General features: G+C 39.1%; 2 protein-coding genes across 7 annotated transcripts in view; both read left to right on the top strand.

Moving 5' to 3' along the window:
* The window catches only part of HNRNPK (heterogeneous nuclear ribonucleoprotein K), a 21,711-nt gene extending 8,060 nt beyond the window's left edge, over positions 1–13,651 (top strand). For 4 of the 6 annotated variants that reach the window (XM_027880421.1, XM_027880449.1, XM_027880413.1 and 1 more), the window contains exons 7-16: positions 10–82; positions 589–702; positions 1,673–1,801; positions 2,248–2,555; positions 2,909–2,963; positions 6,933–6,983; positions 10,849–10,870; positions 10,948–11,030; positions 11,473–11,642; positions 12,419–13,651. In XM_027880421.1, coding sequence (XP_027736222.1) covers positions 10–82; positions 589–702; positions 1,673–1,801; positions 2,248–2,555; positions 2,909–2,963; positions 6,933–6,983; positions 10,849–10,870; positions 10,948–11,030; positions 11,473–11,642; positions 12,419–12,452 — 1,039 coding nt within the window. In that variant the 3' untranslated portion in view covers positions 12,453–13,651. The remainder of the gene's footprint in view (positions 1–9; positions 83–588; positions 703–1,672; positions 1,802–2,247; positions 2,556–2,908; positions 2,964–6,932; positions 6,984–10,848; positions 10,871–10,947; positions 11,031–11,472; positions 11,643–12,418) is intronic. The other 2 variants (XM_027880440.1, XM_027880458.1) reach the window with 1 other exon arrangement.
* Positions 5,510–22,350, top strand: CUNH9orf64 (chromosome unknown C9orf64 homolog). The gene is made up of 5 exons (XM_027880470.1): positions 5,510–5,514; positions 14,276–14,633; positions 15,620–15,879; positions 20,268–20,463; positions 21,663–22,350. The coding sequence occupies exons 2-5, from the start codon at positions 14,297–14,299 to the stop codon at positions 21,893–21,895; spliced, it is 1,026 nt and encodes a 341-aa protein (XP_027736271.1). The 5' UTR covers positions 5,510–5,514; positions 14,276–14,296; the 3' UTR covers positions 21,896–22,350.

The raw sequence follows: 22,350 nt of genomic DNA, 5'->3' as shown, positions 1-22,350 counted from the left end.
TTTCAACAGCATTTTGAGTATAAGTGCGGATATAGAGACAATTGGAGAAATCTTGAAGAAGATTATTCCTACTTTAGAAGAGGTATGTCTCTTAATATTTTATTCATTTTAAAGATAAAAGATGAGCTTTGGAACAAGATGGTCTGGATGATTTTCTGCTTTTTACATACAGGAAATTAAAAAAATCAAATACCAGAGGCCTTTAAAAGAAGGGTTATGGCTCTGACACTACATGTTGGCATTTTTTGGTGGAGGACAGTCTGTCACTGTTTATGAAATTAACATTTCAAACAGCCTTCCCCCTTTCAAAATATTAGATATTGCACTGTTCAATACTTTGTTAAGTCTTTGTTGCAAGTTGTGCAGTGTAAGGTAATAAATAATGTAATAAGTAATGTAATAAATAAGGAAAACTGATACTTCACCTAGAGGGGAGATGCATGAGTAGTTGTGATCGTATCAAAAGAAATACAGGTTTACAATTCAGCAAAAAGTAATTCAGTTGTGTTTGAAGAAAAGAGACACCAAATATTTTGAACTTCTATTTGACTGTATTTATTCTTTTCCCTATATGCATCTCTCATGCAGTATCAACACTACAAAGGCAGCGACTTCGACTGTGAATTAAGACTTCTCATTCACCAAAGTTTGGCAGGAGGAATCATTGGTGTCAAGGGTGCTAAAATTAAAGAACTCAGAGAGGTACTTGCTTCCTGCTCTTAGATTTGTCTTTTGTTCAATAAATAATGGCTTTTTTTGGAAGAGGCCAGTGTAAATATCTTCTGTGCAGGAATTCCTGCTGAACATACTGTGTACATGCTTCTGATGTTTTGAGATGGAGCTGTAAATTGCAACTTCCTTGCAGACCCTCAGAAGTAATATTTGTGATAGAGCCTAGGACTTGATTAAACAGTATGTGTGATAGAATACTGTTTTTATAGAGAGGATTTTTACTCCATGTTATTAAAATTTTGTTCATCACCCCTCCTAGAATGAACTGCATAGTCAAGAATTATTTGTGTCATTGGACATAAAAAATTATCTAGGGTGAAAGTATCTCCATGGTAGATGTCTGAGTATTACTGTAGAAGAGCTTTTTTTTTGCTTTTTTATTTCTTCTTACTCCTGGAAGACCACTGTTTTCTTTCAGTGAAATAATAAGATTTAAAAAAGGTAGTGGTCTCTGTGAACTGAAAACATGTTTTCCTTTTTTGGCGTTGTGTCAGAGACCATTGCAGGTCTGTTCACGTATAGGGTGCTACCTGTTTGCATGGGCTGAGAAAGGCTAGGTAACTAGACATGATCCTGGCAACATCTGTCTTAGCATCCAGAGCTTGTTTTCTTCATCTGAGAGTTAATACAGCCTGTAAGCTCACAATGGCTATGTGTTCTTTTTCTAATATTTACTTAAATAATTGTGTAAATGAGTCATAATTAAAATAGGAGAAAATTGAACTTTTTTCCATCTTCATACAAAAGTTACGTTAGCACTGATCTTTAAAAGATGTCATCTACAAATTTGCTTCTGAGTGATAACTCAGAAGGAAACTTGCAGTTTTAAGTAGCTTGGAATTTAATTTTATTTTTTATTTTTTTCCTTTTAAAATTTTTTAATAGCTTTACAAAGTTGTTTAAAATATAGTTGACAGGCTTGCATTTTTTTCTTCTACAGAACACTCAGACCACCATTAAGCTCTTTCAGGAATGTTGTCCTCATTCTACTGACAGAGTGGTGCTTATTGGTGGCAAACCTGATAGGGTTGTTGAGTGCATCAAGATTATCTTGGATCTTATCTCTGAGGTAATATTTATTATTTTATTCTTTCATTGGCATTCATGAATCTTAGATACAAAACAATGTCTTATAGTTTGTTTTGAATTCAGTGCCTCCTACTTTCCCAAGAGTGAAGTGATTGTCAGGAAATTTTGAAAATGTTTCCATAGTCTAGAACCGGGGTGCACCTTATGAGGGAGGAAAGCAATTTTTGCTACTAGTGGGCCATTATTTATGCTTTGCACGTCATTAAAATGAAAAAATTGAACAGGAAGGGAGACAAAGCTATGGATAAGTAACAGTAGTGTTTGTCTATCACACACGACAGCTTTTTCTTTCTTAGTAGTCTTGTAAAATCAAAACCATGTTCCAAATGCATGAATTCATACTTATGTATTTACTGTATTAATGAAGTATGCTAATGGTAAAAGTCCTAATTGATTTTGGGGGGTTGTTTTTTTTGTTTGTATTAGTCTCCGATTAAAGGACGGGCCCAGCCTTATGATCCCAATTTCTATGATGAAACATATGACTACGGTGGCTTCACAATGATGTTTGATGATAGAAGGGGACGTCCAGTGGGCTTTCCAATGCGTGGAAGGGGGGGCTTTGATCGAATGCCCCCTGGTCGTGGTGGACGACCTATGCCTCCCTCGAGAAGAGATTATGATGATATGAGCCCTCGCAGAGGACCTCCACCACCTCCACCAGGTCGTGGTGGTAGAGGTGGCAGCAGAGCTCGTAATCTTCCTCTTCCTCCTCCACCGCCTCCACGTGGCGGGTGAGTTGTTGCCTAAATGCGTTATACAGAAACTGATGTTGTATATATTCTCCTGAATCATATTCGTATTTCCATTTTTTTCCATGCTTCCATGTTGTTATGATTATGCAGGATTGAATGTGTATTAGAAAAGAGTACCTTGAAAAGTACTGCAGTTTAATTACCTGCTGCACCATAGTAAGTTGCCAGACTGTAGCTGGTACTTCTGAAAATTCTGTCATCCAGTACTTGGCTAGAGTAGTTTGGTATTAAGTTGTATGTGAATCATGAATGTGAAAATTTAGATGAGAGTAAGCAAGCTGGTTCGTAACACAGATAACATAATTAATGTGCTGCTGCTGTTTTCATTTCAGAGATCTGATGTCCTATGACCGAAGGGGCAGACTGGGAGATCGTTACGATGGCATGGTATGAGTTTAAAATTGGCCTTCTGTTCTGTAACCACAGCTAGCATGCTATCTCGAGACGCTGTTGCTGAACACATGCATGTAAATGTGGGATATGCATGGTTCTAATGGTAAAAGCAAAATGTTTTGTCCATACAAATAGTCCTCTTGTGGAGGAGTATATGGGGTGTAAGTGGTATTCAAGATGAGATCTATTTTCTTTCTTTCCTTTCTGCCATCAAAAACGCTACAGAAAGTTTGACTTTGCTCAGCCCTGTGGGTATTTTGCACTGACTGCCTTTTCAGATTTTTTAATCAGGATGATAGAAATAGAATTGGGAGATTTTTAAGATACAGAAAACATGTCAGACAGACCAATGCGTTACACAAGCATTCTTAACACTAAATGTTGGAAAACATAAGCATAAATACCATTATGCAGATTATAATGAGTATTACCTAAGAAGAGCTGTAGTTGATCTGGAAGGTGATTGCTCTTTTGAATCAATTCTTGTTTATTTTCTGGTAATTCCAAATGTTTTGGAGGTATGACCACTGCTAAGTTTTATCCTAAATGGTACTTACTGAGGGGAAAAATAATGTCTCAGACTATATGGAGACTTAAAACAATGGGTTATAGATAAATCTGTGTTGCTTCTGAACTGTGACTTCCCAGCAGTTATCTAGTGTTCTGAGGGAAAATTCCTCAGAAAAGAAAGATTCCTCTTTCCTCAGAAGAAAAACTGGGAGGTTATCCTGGTTTTAGCTGGGATAGTTACTTTTTTCTCTTAGCTGGTACAGCACTGTTTCAAATTCAGTATGAGAATAATGTTGGTAATATGCTGGTGTTTTAGTCATTCCTAAGTAGTGTTTATGCTAAGTCAAGGACTTGGTGAGTCTCTTGTGCTCTGCCAGTGAGTATGTGTAGAAAAAGCTGGGAGGGAGCAGGGCCAGGACAGGTGACCTGAACTGGCCAAAGGGGTCTGGCAGTGGTCAGGGGGTGGTCTTACATGCCACTACTTTTTTTTTTATCTTGGAGTTTGGCTCCTCTTTAGATTATAATTTACTGTTATTGTTATCTCCTACTTTGTTTCAGTTACTAAATTGTTGTTACACTTTTGACTTGCCCTCCATTTCCTCGGGGAATGAGGCTTGGGTGGTGTGAGCAAGATGCTGTGTGGTGTTTAGTTGCCAGATGGGCTTAAACCACAACAGAGTGAATCTCTATAGTAAAATACCTTCTTTTCTCCTTGGGCTTAGTCTTGCATCTTCTTTAAGATGACAGGTGACATAGTTTTTTTTTTTTTTTCTTTTAAATGAAGATAAGAAGTGGAGAAGAGCTGTGAAAAGGGCTACCTAAATGTGCTTTTACACATGTCTGCCTTGGAGTTACTGAACTATAAATTGCAATAATGTCATGTGCTATCTAGAAGTAATGAAGACTTCTCCACACAGCTACGAGAAAAAAAAAAAAAAAGTTACCTGGCCTACAAGTTAAGAAACAGGAAGAACTGGTTGGAAGAATCAGGTTTTGTGTTTTGTTTGCAGCTAATAAAGCCAGTGCTAGAGTATATAAACTGAGCATCCTGCCCATCTTCGGGTATCTGGTAAAGCACAGTCTTACTTAGCTAGACTCTGGGGCAGTGATGTGTTCTATTTTTATTCCATTCCAGCTACAATAGAAAATCCATTTTGACTTAGATTTAGCCTGTCAGGTTAACTTTCACATAATTGATGTGAATTTCTGCAAGCAAGTGGAGTCATTTCAGTTAGGGGTTTTTGTGCAAAAAAAAGGACATTTATTTCCTTTTCATAGCGAAACTACTCATGACTTTGACTCCTTTATGATCAAGTATCATAGCCTGGTTAAAGGGAGGACTACCTCCCAGCACAGATTGTATTTAATTTCTAGTTTTAGTTAATCATGACTGTAGTATCTTAAACCGTGTAAGCAGAAAGGAGATCTTCAGGTTGATTTTGAAGCTGCAGCTGCATGTGTCATGCCAGAAATGTAAGGTTTTTCTGTGCTACCCTTTGTTTCATATAGCAACCATTCTCTAGCTGAAGTTTTTAACTAGAGTAAATCAATGTTGTGATTTGTGATCTAAGTAATTATGAGAAAAGCTGCTTTTAAAGAGCAGAAATGCTCTTTCACATGGATCCTATTTTACATAGATGCAATAAAAGGCAAGAATAGAGGACAATTTCAAAAATTCTAGAGCAGTTGAACGTGCACAAACTTTTTTTGCCAGTTCTCTTTTCCATAAAAGCAGACAGATTGAGTGGTTCATGACTCATCAAATGGATTGTGAGTCCAGTTTAAGACTGGATGCTGTGCGTGTTCTGGAATTTCAGAAAGATGACAGGACTGACTGCCTTTTGGAGACTGAGATGAGAAAAACCAGTTTGCATTTTAAAAGGTTAATTTCTCTTGCTAATGTAGTCACTCACTTAAGGTGATATGGTCTGTTAGCCTGACTTAGGGTTGTAGTATAATTATGCAGTGCTGTTAAAAAAGTTCATTTGGTTTATAATCTGCTCTGAAACTTTTTCCTAAAGTACAGACGTGTACTGTTTCTCTGTGAATGGAACTATATTTCAGTGTGTAACTACTCCAGATAAATGCCTGTGGACCATAAGAGCTATTGTCAGCTGAAAAATCCTAAATTTCCTGTATTTCTTTTTTAACACCCTCATTCTTTGGGGTTTCTCACATACAGAAATGCACTCAGTTACCACTTAGGGGGTGGAAAATAGTGGACAAGTATATGAAGTCCATTTATCTCAGTTATTAAAATGTTCAAAGTACTAATAATTTTAAAATCTGAGTTAGTGTAGGTTTAAATCAGACTGTCTCCTGTTAAGTGGACTGTCTCTTCACAATGTTGTAAGTGTCTTCAGACTTGTAATGTGCTTTTGCTTCTTCAAATGCTTCCTGGTTCTTGATTTTTTTTAATTATATATGTGTCTTGATGTATAAACACTTGAATAAAGGCACATAAGTTTTAAAAAATATGAAACACTTTCCAGGTTTAAGAGATGTGACATTAACAGGCATGTAAAAAATTAGTAAAGGAAGAATGTGTGACAACTGTACTATTTATTCATGCAGATTCTGGAAGGAAGTAACAAAATTTCACTCTTAGCTCACTCGTAAAAAACAGAAAAAGTTAGGACAAAAGAATTTGACATCAGTTAGGATTGCATGCATTTTCTTTCCTTAGCTGTAAAAGTTAAGCTCTTTGCCTTACCCGGCCCATCTGTCATCTGGTTTGTATTCTGGTACCAGTAGTGACTAGCACAAATGAATCTGCAGTCAGAGAATATTTTGTTATTTAAGACACCCTGTTTCAGAAACTTTAGTTTTAGAATGCACAAATGAATATCAATTGCTGAAACTCTAAAATTCTGAAAGAAATGCCATATATCATATGTTTTAAAAACATAATTAAATGTCTAGTGTAGTTAGCAGTAGATTCATAGTTGGCTTGACTGTATGAGGTATATGGAAATGAATTGGTAGAAAATGGGAAGCAGCGTCCTTCCTGCTTGACCTGCTGTTGGCATAATCACTTGCAGTGACTTGTTTCAATTTTACTTAGCCTTCATTTTCCAACAGATGGCAGAAATAAAAGGTTTTTCTAATGCATGGTGAAGTATTATTGTATATGTAATAGCACTTGAAGATTTTTTTAAAAGGCAGAAAAAAAGGCTTGTTCAGGCTTTACCTTGCCATTAGCTCTCTGACCTTCTTTGCTAGAGGAGAAGTCTGTTAGTACCACAGAAGGAGGGTGAAAACGTGTGACCGCTTACAGTTTCTTTAAAGTGAAATTGAAAGGGAGTGAGTCTTGAAAGTGGTCTAACTTACATAATTTCTAGTCTTTGTTATGGTATAAAGGTTTATTTATATTGTATTTGCTTGCCAAGTTCACTAAAAGTCTGTATGACACTTGGGCTTCCTTTCTTCCTTCTTTTATGTTGTGTCTGGAAGATGATGCAGTGTCATGTGGATGCTTGTGATGACATGCAGCCGCCAGAGTTGGTGAGTGTGTTCAACCTATGTTTTGAAAATTGCTTTGTTGAACAAGTTAATGTCTTGAGAGATCTTGAGTGTAGTCTGTCACAACTTGCATCTATGAAACTTGATAAAGCTGTCCTTTGGACTCAGAATTTGTTGGCAGTCTTATAGTAGTGTGTCCTTTGAAGAGATGCAATGCTGACAGAAATGTGGAATTGCGCAGCAGCATAGTAAAAACAGAGGAGTTTTTCTGTACCTCTTTTTTGCCTCTTTATACCCTATTTTCATTTTGTATATAGTAGCTTTCTCCGTAACTGATGGACTGTAGATGCATGCATTTAGGATATATATTTTGTTAATTTATATTTTGTTAATTTCATAATGTTGCTAGATTTTTATTTCAAACAGCAAATAAAAAAGTAGCGTATTACTTACATTTTTTTATAAACAATGCTTTTCTTATCAGTGTATTTGAAAATATGCCATTTGCTCAGATTTTGGGGAGGAAAGTTATAGAATCATAGAATTGATTTTGCTTGGAAGGGACCTTAAAAATCATCTAGTTCCAACCTGCTTGCCAAGGGCAGAAAACCTTGCTCCAGACAGGCTTGCTCAGGATTCCATCCAACATGGCCTTGAACATTTCCAGGAGTTGGGCATCCACAACTTCTCTATGCAGCCTGTTGCCTCACCACCCTCACAAGGATTTCTTCCTAATATCTAAACTAAACCAGCTATCTTTTAATTTAAAGCCATTGCCCCTTCTCCTCCCTCTACATACCCTTTTTAAAAAGTCCTCTCCAGCCTTCTTGTAGGCTCCCTTTAGTTGCTGGAAGGCCACAAAAAGGTCAGCCTAGAGCCTTCTCTTCTTCAGGCTGAACATCCCCCAACTCTCTCAGGCTTTCTTACAGAAGAGGAGCTCCAGCCCTCCGATCTTGTTGGTGGCCTTCCTCTGGACTTTCTTCAATAGGTCTGTGCCCTTATGTTGGGGACCCCTGAGCTGGATGCAGCACTCCAGGTGGGGTCTCACTAGAGCAGAATAGGAGGGCAAAATCACATCCTTTGCCCTGCTGGCCATGCTGCTTTTGATGCAGCCAGGATACAATTTGCTTTCTGGGCTGCAAGCACAAATTGCCAGATCATGTCCAGCTCTCGTCCACCAGTACCCCCAAGTCCTTGACAGGGCTGCTCTTGAGCAGTTCATATCTCAGCGTGTGTTGATACCGGGAGTTGCCCAGACCCAAGTGCACCACTCAGCTTGATGTCATCGCAAGCTTGATAAGGGTGCATTCCATCCCATTGTCTGCATCATTGATGAAGACATTTAATAGCACTGTTCACAGTACCAACCCCTGAGGGACACCACTTGATGTCCGTTGGAACTCTTGAGCCATTGACAGTACTCTCCAGGTGCAACCATCCAACCAGTTCCTTATTTACCAAACAGTCCACCCATTTGAATCCATCTCTCTCCAATTTGGAGATAAGATGTTGTGGGGGACCATGTCAAAGGCCTTACAGAAGTCCAGGTAGATGGCATCTGTAGCTCTTCCCTCATTCATTGATGTAGTGACTCCACTGTAGAAGTTATGAAGTACATCAGGTGTTTGTGCTATCTTGAAGATGGCAAAATGCCACCAAATAATATTTTTGATTAATTGATATGAAATGTCTGTTCTTGGCTTATATAAACACAGCATGTGCTATCAAGTTATGCTATTCTGTAGTCTGGGGAAGCAGATATAATCAAAGAAAGGATTTTTCTTTGAAACAGATAAGTTCAAAAATGAATTCTGTGGCAAATACCAACAGCAGTATGTCTGTGTGTATGCAGTATGTTGTATGATCAGCCTCTAAATTAAGCCTTAAGCAGAGTCCTTCATTCTCTCATATTTTGGACTCCACTACAAATTCTATTTTGTATTCCAGTCTGTATTGCTTAGTAATATGACAGTACAAGTTGCTTAGGGACAGAGGACAAGCTCAGCACTTTGAGTAGCTTCCATTTGGATCTAAAAAGGTAGATAGATGGTAAATAGTGTTTTTTGGAGAAGTTGTTACATTGTAACTTTTGTGAACAAAAGTTGTGGTTGGTTCAACTTGACTGCCTGCCTGGCCAGCCTACGTGCTCTCTGTCACCTTCCTCATCAGAGTAAGGGGAGAAAGCAAGGCAGAAAGTGTGTGGCTCATGATAAAGATAGGGAGATCACTTAGTAATTAATATCATGGGCAAAACAGAGTTGACTTGCAGAAGATTTACTGTCTCATTGAATATCATGGTGAGAAACAAAGAGGAGAACTAAGAACACCTTTCCCCCGTGCTTCACTTCTTCCCAGACTCAATGTCACTCCTTTATTCCCTGCCCTTGTACTTCCTCTGCCATGAATGGTGCAGGGATGATAGGGAATGTTGGGTTGCAGGTCAGTTCACCACACCTGTATCCACTCCATCCTCTTCACATCGTTCCCCTGCTCCACTGTAGGGTCCTTCCCGTGCGATACAATCATTCATAAATGGCTCAAATGCGTCTGCCTCCATTGGACTGCAGTTCTTCACGAACTGCTCCTGTTTGTGGGGTACAGTCCTTCAGGAACAAACTGATTCACTGGGAGTCCCCCAGAGGTTCTACCAGGCACCTGCGCCTGCTTAGAATCTCCACAGGCTGCATCTTATTTCAAGGCTTATCTTCTTGGTCACATCATAGCATCCTGCATTGGATACAGTGTAGCTGTCTGCTTCAACATGGTTCTCTCCATGGGTTGCAAGACAGTGTTCATTCCAGTGCCTGGAGCACCTTTTCCTTTCCTTCTCTGCATGTGTGGTGTCTGCAGGGCAGCTTCACTGACTTCTTTTCCTCCTTGCTCACCTCTTGCAATCAGTGTGCACTGAGTTTTTTTTTTACTTTTTTTTTTAAATGTTACCATGTAGGTGCCACCAGCTTTGCTAGCAGTTTCAGCTTTAGGCAGCTCCTGGCCTCCTGTCACAGAACTCGTGAGTCTCTTAAGAAGTTGAATTCAAGGGAACCCTGCATATTTATTCTCTGCTTCTGTAGGAAAATATGAATCTGGGGTCTCAAGCACTTATTTCATTAGATTAAGTGAAAAAGTGTCAAATACAAGTTTACAAATATTAAAAATAAAAAGGGGCTAGGAGTGCTTGTAGTGATTTGCATTTGGTGATTTAAATGGAGGAAAAGTAACTCATGTCATGATTATCTGTTCAAAGATATTAAGTATTGTAGCATAGTCTGAATCAAGAGACAAATTACGGAGCTGTTCTTAAAAACTACTCGATTTTTTGCCCAAAGGTGTAGATGAAGTAGGAGGATTGACAGTCACTAGGTAAACTTTCTGTCCTGAAACTGGAGACTTGAGTTTCTCCTGAGCCGTGTTAGTAGCATTAGTTAGGTTGTACTCTGATCTTGTAATTTGAATGTTTGTTTAATTCAAGGGTCACAAGTAGGTCAGCATCAAGAGCTGTCCATGAGAAGCTGAGTTAGTGAGACTGCTTTGGTAGACTGGCAGGTTTTGACAGGGCAGGATGAGAATCACATAATCATAGAATATTTTGTGTTGGATAGAACCCACAAGGGTCATCACATGCAACACTTGACCCTGCACAGGATAGCCTCAAGAATCACACCGTGTACCTGAAAGCATTGTCCAACTGGACAAAGGTTAATGAGAGATATCCCACTTACCCCTTTTGTTTCTGGTCTGCCCTCTTTGCCTCAGGATGCCTTTGCTGGCACAACAGTTACATTTATAGTCAGATTGAGGGTTGAGATGTTTACATAAGATAGGTTTAAAGTTAACAATACCATATTTAGGACAAAAATGTATTAATAGCAATTCGCTATTTAAGGGTTTTTTTCTCTTTCTCTTACAGTTTGAGGGTGGCTCTGGTTATGGTAAGTGTTTATGTAGAACTGTTACATGTACTTCATTACATAGTTACTAAAGGGCTTGATGCATACGCCTAAATCAGATTATTCTTATGCAGGGGGGCGTGGTTCATATGGAGATCTTGGTGGACCCATTATCACAACACAAGTCACGATTCCCAAAGATGTGAGTAAATTTGACTTGCTTTCAACTTATGCTTTTTCTTAAAAAAAAAAAGTCACAGTCATTTCTCAGACTATTGAAGTGAATCAGAAGTACTTAAAGCGCTTGATAAGTACTTCTAATACAAAACAGTTGTTTCTAAATCACCAAGAGTATTCTTGGATTGTTTGGTTTGTGTCTTCAAAGACTCACTAAACAATTTTGCTAAGAGTTAATACTCAGTAACTTGTTTTTTACAAATGAGAGGCTGGTTGTCCTGGTTTTATCCTACCCGTGTTTATACAATTAATACTGCATGGGATATTTTTAGGCTGTAAAGAAGTAAGCTTCCATTCCAGCTCTTTAAACTGAATTTTTAGAAACTACTCAAATGCTGATGTGATTTTCTGACTTGTTTTAGAAAGAAAGTTGTATCAGGAAATTAATTTTTTGCTTTCTTCTGTAGTTGGCAGGATCTATTATTGGAAAGGGAGGCCAGAGAATCAAACAAATACGTCATGAGTCAGGAGCTTCGATCAAAATTGATGAACCATTAGAAGGCTCGGAAGATCGGATAATAACTATCACAGGAACACAGGACCAGATACAAAATGCACAGTATTTGCTGCAGAACAGGCAAGTTGAAGTTTAATATTCTCCCTACTGTCAATTTTAAATTGACATGTACATTATAAAACCGCTCTTCTCTGTGAATCAATTTCTTAAGAAGGCAGGTTTTAAGTAACTATTTGAACCTAACTTCTCCAGTGCTTAGTTCTGCCTTGATTCTCTTCTGTTCTCCATTCTAATTAAAATGAAGACACCCTCAAAACTAATCTTGCTGGAAGACACCTTAACCAAGCAGTCCTCTCCTTTCTCTGGTGAAAACTGCTGCAGAAAAAGTACTTGTAATAAATTATATAGAGCCTGTAGAAAATATAGAAGATTTCAGTGGATGTTGGCCTAGTTCTGTGTGGAAGACTAGTGATTTTGTTGTTTTTAGATAACTAAATTGACAACAAATCACAGTCTGCCATATGGCACAGACCATGCCTCTACAGGACAAGTTGAAATCGATTTGGTGCTGTTATGCAGCATTTCACACCTTGCTGACATTACTTTGCCTTTTCTGCCAAATATTAACAGCTTCAGATACCATTTGCTTTATTAACTTCTGGCTCTCATAGTAGATTTTAATGTTTTAACTGGAATGTTTGGCTTTAGATTATTAATATTTAAATGTGCCATAAATATACTAATACAGTTACTAGCCATTGATATTTTAAAATTATTTACTTTTAAATGTATTAGGAATTTGTAATTTAATCTGCTCTAAAAATGTCATTATGAATATTGATGCAAGATGTATGGTCCATCATTCTAATACATGCTTTTTTCTTTTTCTTTTATAGTGTGAAGCAGTATGCAGATGTTGAAGGATTCTAATGCAAGATTATTTTTTCTTTTTTATAGTGTGAAGCAGTATTCTGGAAAGTTTTTCTAAGACTAGTGAAGAACTGAAGGAGTCCTGCACCCCTATTTTTTTTTTTTTTAATCTGCTTCTGTTTAAAAAGCCAACATTCCTCTGCTTCATAGGTGTTCTGCATTTGAGGTGTAGTGGAATCTTTGCTGTCCACCAGATGTAATGTTTTAGTTCCTTACAAATACGTGGGGGGAGGGAGCACGAGACTAACATTGAAATTTTGAAGCAGCAGAGAGAGTGAATTCTATTTTTGTTCATCGTTGGTGGTAAATTGTAATGTTTTTCTGTAATTGTTGTGAACACCCTGCTTTTATGTACACTGTATCTTATTTAAAGGGGGATGAATACTGGTAGGCCACATGTCCCTGGTATCTGTTGAGAGCAGTGTGCAGAATGTAATGCTTTTTTTGTAAGAAACACTTTAGGATTTTTAAATAAATTTAGTGAACCTATTCTTGGTGGTCATTTTTCTTCAGGTCTACATAAGATAATAACTAAAATGGATACACTTAGTTTGGTTGTTTGTTTTTTTTTTTTTCCCAAGTGAATTAAAGTTGCTGTTAAGCTTGCTCTTCAGCTTCTTTGATATAGATGGAGTTATGTGGGATTTTTTGAGAAATTAAAGAAATCGTGTGAAAACAATGACTGCTTTGCTGTTTGGGGAAAAAAAAGGTGAAAATATTCACGCAAACGTTGTGTAAAACTTGACATTTTTGCAAGTGTTTGGCCCTCTTTGCAGTACATATATATATTGGTGACAGTATATAAATAAAATATTTAAAAACTTTGTGATGTCACTGAGTAAACAGTGGTAAAGTACACCTGGTTATAGACAGCTTGCTTAATGCAGATAACACTGTTAGAAGTGACAGTTGCTCTACCATTACTGAATAAATTATAGCTGTTTACTGAGCTTTTTTTTGTATGAGGTAGAAATTGCAAATTGGCAAATTGACAGTATCTAACTCTGTAACTTGTTTTTAGTTGTATGCAAAACTTTAACCTGTTTGGTTTCCCAGATGTATGTTGAATTCCATAAGAATTATTTGTGAGAAATTAAAAAAAAATATAAAGCCTCTGGATATCTCATGTAATACCTTGGCATTTGTATTTATAGTTAAAAACTTTTAAGTTTACTTCCTGAATAAAAACAAATTAAAAACTGTAGAAGTGTGTTGCACATACAGATATGATGGGTCCAGACTAAGCCTGGGTTCTTGTGTTGTTTTGGTTGTGGGGGTATTTTTTCCCCCGCGGTTGGAGTGTTGTTTGTGCAAGCAACAATGGCCTTTTTAGTGCAGCTACTCCTTAAATGGAATGGTAAAGGCGAGGAGCTAAGACATTACCTGTGAGGCTGGCCTATTTCGTGGAGCTGTAACAAATCCTGTAGACAGTATGCCATCACCTTGTGTTTTGTCAGCGGGAAGGCGGCTGGCAGGTTAACCAACGAACCTCAGTTAGAGGGAGAACTCAACAATCGAGGCAAAGGTTTTGGGCAAAATGCGAGTGAACGGGAACAGTAGCCGAAATCTGTGTGCCTCCAACTTGGGCGTGTTCGAAGAGGGGGGGTTGTGGGCGGTCGTTAGTTTGGTGCTTTGCTGTTTAAATTCAGGAGGAAAACAGCGAGTGCCAACACACGCGGGTTTCCGTTCGCAGCAGAGCCTGTGGGCCCATCCCCCGCCCCGGGAGCCGCCCGGGCCCGCCCCCTGCGCGCCTGCGCACGGCCGTGTCCCCGCGGGTGGGGCGCCGAGCGGGGCCGGAAGCGAGGGGGGGCTGGGCCGCGCAGCGTCCGCGTGTCCTGCCGGACATGGAGGGGTTTCCGTCTCCCTTGGAGTCCGCCAAGTTCATCGCCGACCACAGCAAAGATGTCTTCGTGGACGAGGAGGGGGTGCGGCGGGTGGCGGAGAGCCTGTTTGACAGAGCCTCGGCCGCGGAGTTCGGACTGGCGGGGTGGAAGAGTCTCCACGAGCTAAACCCCCGGGCCGCCGACAAGGAGGCAGTGGACTGGGTGTTCCTGGTGGACACCCTCAACTTCTCCTTCTGGTCCGAGCGAGAGGATCAGAAGTACCTGGTGAAATACAAGGATAAAACCTACAGCGGCTACTGGTCCCTCTGCGCCGCCGTCAACAGGGCCCTGGACGAGGGTCAGTGAGTGCCGGGGGAGCGGGGCCGGGCGGGGGCAGCAGGGCGAGGGGCGACAGAAGCCGAGCGCCGAGGGTAAAACCAAGGCGGCACCTCGGAAGCGGAACCCGCTGCTGTGAAAGGATGCTCGCTGTTTCGGTAGCGCTGTGTGTGCCGGCCGTCCCGTAGAACTCGGGGGAGGTAACTGGAGGCGCTTCCAAAACATCCTCGTACTGAAGCTACCTAACTTTTGGCTCTGGGTTATCTCTTCCATTCGAAAGACTTTAAAGGATTGGCAGTAGTCAGCTGTGGGTGACTTCACGTGTGTTCTTAGGATAAATTGTGTATTTCCATGACTGACAAAAAAATTAGGCTTAAACAGAATCCTCTGGACTAAGCTCATACCAGAGCAAGCTCCAGTAAGTCTGAAAACCCATATGCCTCTAAAACCAGTATTTTAAAGTTTTGTATTTAAAAACAGGACTTTAGCAGTCACGCTTGTTGCTGTCCTCAGGAAAAAAAAAAGTCTGTTTGTAGGTATAAATGAAAGTTTTAATTAATTTTCTGCATGGTTGGTTGTAAATTGAGGGGGTATTAGCGTTAAGACACTTTTTGTAAATGGACAACGTGATTAGGATCTAAGGGAAAACAGGCCTATGCTGACTACTCTAGCTGTATTACTGACTATATTTGCCAGCGTGCTATGTAAACACTTCACTCAAAATATAAAGACTAAGCAGCTGGGAAAAATTATGTACAAAATGTAAGAAAGGGTCCATAGTTGCCTGCTGGAAATGGTTCTCTACAGAAGGAAGTTTTGTGTGCACTCACAAATTTCGTTTCGAGCAGCTCTGTGAGTGCGGTTATCACTGAAAACTAAGGTGATAGTAAGAGTTGATAAGACCTTTTAGATCTTCCTGTACAAGTACTTTCATCTGTAGCAGACCATGGTGCTAGGTCCTGGGATATGTTATGATAGCCTAAACATCTCATTTTCACTTTTCTGAAGGAATACCTATCACCAGTGCATCATATTTTGCCACCATGACGCTTGAACAAGTGAGGCATGTATTTCGCTCTGACACAGAAGTGCCTATACCTTTGATTGAAGAAAGACATCGGGTGCTGAACGAAAGTGGAATAGTTCTGTTAGAGAAGTTTGGAGGATCTTTCCTTACGTGTGTTAAAATGAGTGAGAAGAGTGCTCAGAAACTACTACATCTTGTACTGGAAAATTTTCCTTCTTACAGAGATGTAGCTGTATTTGAGGTAAGCTAGTTCTAAATCTCTGAAAACAAAATCCTGCAATTTAGTAACAGTAAGAGAGTCTTGGATAGTGTACAACTAGGCAGGACAGGAGTCACTTTTTTTCCCCTCAGAGAAGTGCCTTTTTTTTTTCATATGTTCTCTGTCTTCGTTACTGTAATTTATTTTGATATACTCCAGGTTCCTAATTAGATCATGCCTCCTGTGTACTCCTTACACGTGCATGGTATTTGAGATAATTCCTGCCTGAAAAATCAGAGTATTTTCTCTTTTTTTTCCCTTCCCTTGAATTGCTGCCAACCCTACTTGCCCCATCTTCTTTCTTCTTTTACCTTGAGGTTTTCCACAGCTAATGAAGGAAACAAAACTGGCAGTATTAATGTACAGCTACTGGGTTTCCACCCTATAACTGTTGTTGATTCAACAGGCCTTACACAAGTGACTACAGGTTAGAAGTAACTCATACTTTCATCAGTGTTGACAGTATACTGAAGATTTTTGGAGTCCATTAAGTCCAAAAAACTTTATTTTAGTAGCATTGTAGCCTATACTAATAGTCTGTGCAGTCTTTTTAAGGTAGCTCCTTGGAATACCAGTCTCTGGAGCTTGGAACCTGTTGCATTTACTGTCCTTCAGTAGGTGGCATGATTATATTTTCCTTTGTCTCCTGCTATGAAGTTAGATATGTTTACGTGAAAAATCAGAGGTTCTTTCTAATTAATCTTTGAAGCTATTGTTTGAGTTTATATGGGGTGTTTTTTACATATAAAGTAATATTTTGACAATTTTTATGATCAAAAAGGAAATATTTTGCAAGTAAAGTGATAGAGTATTTTCTTATCTTTATAGTGACTGTATTCATTGACGTTATGTCTTTCATGAGATGATGATAAGTGCTTTATAAAGCAAGCCTCCCTAAAAGCAGCAGCAGACTACAGAATGAAAAGGTGTTCCAAAAATGACCCCAGACCGTAAGCACTGACATAGTAATAAAGCCTGTTGCATGAATATGGAAGCAATTCTTCTACTTCCAGTAAGCAAGATCTCTATTTTGAAGGTGGTGACATGGATCACATTTTCAGCATCATTCTATGGCAGCAGGCTGAGGTCTCACAAATAAGACTTTGTGTTTGTCGTGGTTTTGCTCTGGATCAATTTGCCTTGACACCCCGCCCCCAAATACTATTATTTGAGAGAAGGTTTATGCAGAAAAAAGAGACTGAATTTGCGAAAAACAGTATGAACATTTATTACTAACAAGCTAAAATTAAAGAACTATATCTACAACAATTCTACTTAAGTAAAAGTACTTTGTATTTACAGAAATACTTCTCCCCCCCTTTATATCAGTCCAAGGAGGAGAAGCAGTCCCATTCTCCATTTTTGGAGTTCCAGGTCTCCTCAATAACTCTGCAGTACTCTCGTCGCAGCTGGAACTCCGTCATTTCTCTCTTGCTCTGTGTCGGCCTCCAGGGCTGGGCCTACCCCCCTCCTGAGCTGAGACCAGAGGTTGCGGGTTACCCAGGTCCTGAAGGTTTTTTCTTCCATAGTCTTGCAAGGGGACACTTGCTTACTATGGATCTTCTTCCACGGGATTACAGGGGATAATGACTCGTGAGTTCCCCCTGTTTCCCTATGGAGGTCCCTCTCCATGGGAGAATGGTCGTTGATAGACCTCTCCAGCATGAGTCTAGCATGGATTCCACACATGAATCCCAACATCCCACCTGGGCTGTCTCACTCCAGCATAGGTTTCCCTCAGAGTCACAAAATCTTCAACAGGACTCTGCCTCACCTCAGGTCTCTCATGAAGTCTCGGCTTCTTCATACATCAACTTACTCCAGTGTAGGCACTTCCACAAGCAGCATGGGGGTCTCCTCACCCCAACAAACTTTCACAGGTAGCAGAGTTTATTTTTCAGTCCTTTATCTGCTGAAGGGAGAGAGCAAAAGGGGGGGAGAAGCAAGCCCCCCCCTTTCCTACTTTTCTTCTCTCTCTCTGGCTGCCAGCTTTGACCTTGGACACTCCGTTATCTCCTTGCTGGAATTCCTCCTGCAGCTTTTCTCATCCAGACTCTTCTCTAAAGTTTTTTTTTCTTCACTCTCTTACAAGACAAAAGGAGGGGCTTCAGTGCCACACCTGCCCCCGGCCCAAGCCAGGGGAGGAAGTGGCCTTGGCCCACCTTGGGGCCTGCCGCCACCTCTCCTACATGACTGCCTAATTTTTAACTGCAACACAACCCTTCTCTTCTGTTTTCTTAAATATGTAATTAGCAAAGGCGTTACTGAGACTTTTAATTGGCTTCTTGTCCGGAAATCCACCTGGACAAAACCATTCTCAGCCCCAGGGGCTGGCCAGCTGGGCAAAACCACGACAGTGTTCAGCAAAGGCTTAGGAGGGAAAGATGGTGAGACATCCAATAGCAAACCAGTGCTTTTACAGCACTACATGTAGCTCTACATAGTAGAAATACACATGGTTATAAAATAAATTATACATTAGAATCATACTGTCACGAACTGTTACAGTTGTCCTAAGTTCTGACCTTCTAGGGAAACTTCTAAAATAAACACAATTATTTGGCTGTACAAACACATACACAAAATATTTTCCAAAATTACATGTTTAATTATAGTAATTGCCTGTGTTTGTTTCTTCTGAAAAAGGAAATGCAAACCAAAACCAAAATTTCCAAAACATTTTTTTTCTCTTTAGGTGGGTAGTTCGTATTTAGATGCTGTGCTGCATTTGGTTCCCAATAAAAGTTTAAATTTTACACTACTTTAAACTCACATATCAGGGGTTTTGTGTTCTGACATAGACATAGTGGAGTCCTTTCAATCTTCCAGTCATTGACATTTCATATATGAATCTTTTATTTACCATTACCTGGGGCTGGGGTTGTAAAATTCTGATGATCGACGTGTTCTTTGCTGTTTTCATTTACTAGCTGCACAATCACATTTTGTTCTTTGCCAACACAGTACTACTCTTATCCTTTAATATCAGTAGGCCATAATTACATGTATCCCTTGGTAATAGCATATTGTCTAGGAGAAGACATAAAGTGTCTCTGTATGTGGTAGCTTTTCGTGGAAAGGAAGTGTGTTGCAGAAAAAAAATAAAAAGGGCAGCATAGTTGTATTGTTATCTTGTAAAAAGTTCAGTTCCTTGGACAAATTGTATTCTGTTTCACAGAGTGAATCACACACTGGGTAAAGTTGGAAGGGACTGCAGTGGTCATCTGGTCCAAGCTGCCTGCTCAAGCGGGCCATCGTAGAGCACATGGCACAGGATTGCATCCATATGGTTCTTGAATATCCCCAAGTGAGGGAGATTCCACAACCTCTCTGGGCAATCTGGTCAGTGCTCAGTCACCTGTACAGTAAAGAAGTTTTTCCTCTTTGAGATGTGGTATCATCCACCTAATGCTTTCCTTGCTTTTTCTGTTGAAAATAATAGTGGGAAAATTTAATAGAAATGTTTGTAAACTGTGGTGGCAGTAAGGTGGCAGAAAAAGACTGGAAATAAGTTGAATCCCCACCTATGTGTAATTCAGGTTAACCATTCCAGTTACATAGTGTTTAGCACATGTTGTCAAAAGTCAAATATCTAGCTATAAAGGGAGGGGAAAAACACAACCCACTAACACTTTTTTTCCCTAAAGATGCAGATGCAGTCACACATTGCATTCATCATAGTATGAAAACCTCAATAGCTTAGAGCTCATAGCATGTCATTAGTTTTTACCTTTGTGAGTAGTCACAAAAGCCTGTAAATCATTAGCAGGATTAGAACAAACCAAAAAGTTCATGACAAAAATAGAGCCATGCACAGTATCTAGGAAAATATTGTATGTGTAAGTACATCTTCCACTGGAATTAATTTTTCCTCTCTCCTCTGCACAGCACAGAGGATCAGTCATTAAACTTTTCCTAGAATTTTATTTCCTTAACATTGCAGATAAATTGATTTATAAAATGTTTAATTGTCTAATCCAACACATGCCTATTGTGCTTTTCTTGTTAAATTAAAAGGTTGGATGAATGCTAAAGTGTCTGAAAATTAATGTTTGCTGGACTTTCAACTCCAGTGTTTGCCAAGTAGACGTATACCGACATTAATGTGTTCTGAGATTCAAGCAGATGCTAAACAATTTTCATTCCACTGCAGTGAATTCTGTTATGTTATTCTTTTATTTCAGTTTATTTATGAGCAGTCCATGTAATCCTTGTTTGTAGTTTGGTATTTTTTATATTTTAAGATGTTTCAGAGTGTTGCACTTCTGTTCTAGTTAACTAATATGCTTAACCATATTATGACTACATGTTATTCACTGTATTTATTGATGTTTCAGGCACTTAAATAATCCATAAATTTCTTTCTTCAGAAAAAGAAGGTGTCTTTCTACAAACGAGCACAAATACTTGTGGCTGATACATGGAGTGTATTAGAAGGCAAAGGAGATGGCTCTTTTGATGATATATCTAGTCTAACAATATTCGCAGACTATAGGATTCCTCAAGTTCTTGTTCACTTAAAAGCAATGAAGTATTCTGAAGAATTAATGAAGAAACTACGTGAAGGTTTGTTTTGCTTTTATTAATAATAAGTAATCTTGATATGGTAGACTAAAGCTAGTTCTAAAATGTAATGTTTTGTTCATGTAAGGGTTATGTATATTTTTTTCCTCCAAGGAACAAGGATTTCTTATGTAGTGATGAGGTAACAGGAAGGAACTTTTTCCCTAACAGTGATCTTGAATGAGGTTTTAAGGTTTCTTTCTATAGAGACTTAACTGTTCTGTAGATTAAACATTGATAAAGGAGGGATTAAAGAAACTCTAAGCTAGTTGATTTCCAAGTTTTTGAAGGGCTAAAACCCTCTTTCAGCACGAGAATGGTAGTGATTTTTGAGGTTTACATAAAAGAAGCAATGATTTCTTCTTTAATTCAAAGGCAAATGTAAAAGCATGGGAATTCCTGTTTATTTGTACTGAACTTCTAGTTAACAAGCAAAGCAATATTATAAGGGTCCATTAAAAAAATACTGCATTAAGTGAATTTAATTGCATATAACTAGGCTCTTGTTTTTTAAGCATGGTTCCAACTTCCAGTACTTATTAAGCATGTTCTTTTGTGAATCCAAAAAATAAGCCAATCCATTTTCCACTTTAAAATGACTGTATTTAGGATAAGGCTGCTGTTATGCAATTGTAGAATTACTCAGCAAGATAAACAGATGAATGCAGCTGTCCATGGATCTTAATAGAATCGCCATATGTATATATACGTCTATGTGTGTATCTGTATATTAAGTAGACTAGGTGGGCATTTTCTCTTTCCATGAATCCTAATGAGAACATTCCCATTCAAGTCATACCAATGGTTCTCTTTACATTAGGTTTTGGGGGGGGGTATTTGTTTTTAATTTTAAAATCTTAGAGTTACCCTGGCAGAAAATAAACTATAAAATATAGTAACTATATACTAAAAGGTATACTTAATAAAAGACTTTCCTTTTTGTCTCCACAAGCAAAGAAATGGTCATATGATGTGTAGTATAGCCTCTTCTGTTACTTTAATTGAATGGGAGGTAAACTTCTAAGTGCATATGGTAAAATTAAAGTAATCATTAGAAAATTATTGTTAACAGTTACAGTGTAAGTCATGACAACTGGATTCTTGAACAGAATAAATATGAAGGGGGGAAAAAAGCAAATTCAGGCAGTCCTTGTCTTTCTATCTCTTGTGTGTAAATGTATTGCTGTCTCTTGTGTCTACAGGAACACTTTTCCAGTCTGGAGACAAAGAGGAGGTGGAGATCCGTGGCTGTTCTATTTGGTGTTGTGCATTGATTTGTAAGCACCTACAGGAGCTCTATCAGAAGAAGGGTCAGGACATGCGTGAAAAGATCAATGCAGTTTTACTTGATTATTATCTTTGGGACTATGCCAGGGACCACAGGGAAGACATGAAAGATATTCCGTTTCACCGAGTACGGTGTATATATTACTAAATCCAGTCTGATAGCTGTGGTATTGTTGCATTATCTTTTGAGCTGCAGTTTTGCTTTTCATACAGTGGTTTTTCACACACTAACTTGGAGCTGGTTAAATCAAATATTTGTTTTCCGGTGATGTATTAACAAGTGTCTTTTATTTTTTTTTCCTTTTTTTTTTCCCCTTTTCTCTTAATCTTTTGCTTGTCCTGACTGGAATAAACAGTGTAAACTTTGCCAGATAGCCCATGTTTATGCAGGGTTTATTAGTCCTGCTTCGAGCTCTGTATATGTGTATGTACCTGCCTGTGTGTGCATACCTGGTGGTGCATCTCGGCTCCCCTGGCTGGTGCCCTGTGCCGGCCCATTCCCTCTCACACCTGTGTGGAGGTGGCAGGTGCTTGACACACGTTCAGAGGTGAAAGAGGGACTGGCCCATTCATCCAATAAATACTGCGGTGACCGATGTGGCA

The sequence above is a fragment of the Empidonax traillii genome, unplaced genomic scaffold (assembly GCF_003031625.1).
Source record: "Empidonax traillii isolate 1590-97213 ecotype Southwest subspecies unplaced genomic scaffold, ASM303162v1 scaffold6:size4315531, whole genome shotgun sequence".
Taxonomy (NCBI): Eukaryota; Metazoa; Chordata; class Aves; order Passeriformes; family Tyrannidae; genus Empidonax; species Empidonax traillii.
Note: the sequence above shows the minus strand (reverse complement) of the source record. Positions and strands in the feature narration are given on the sequence as shown.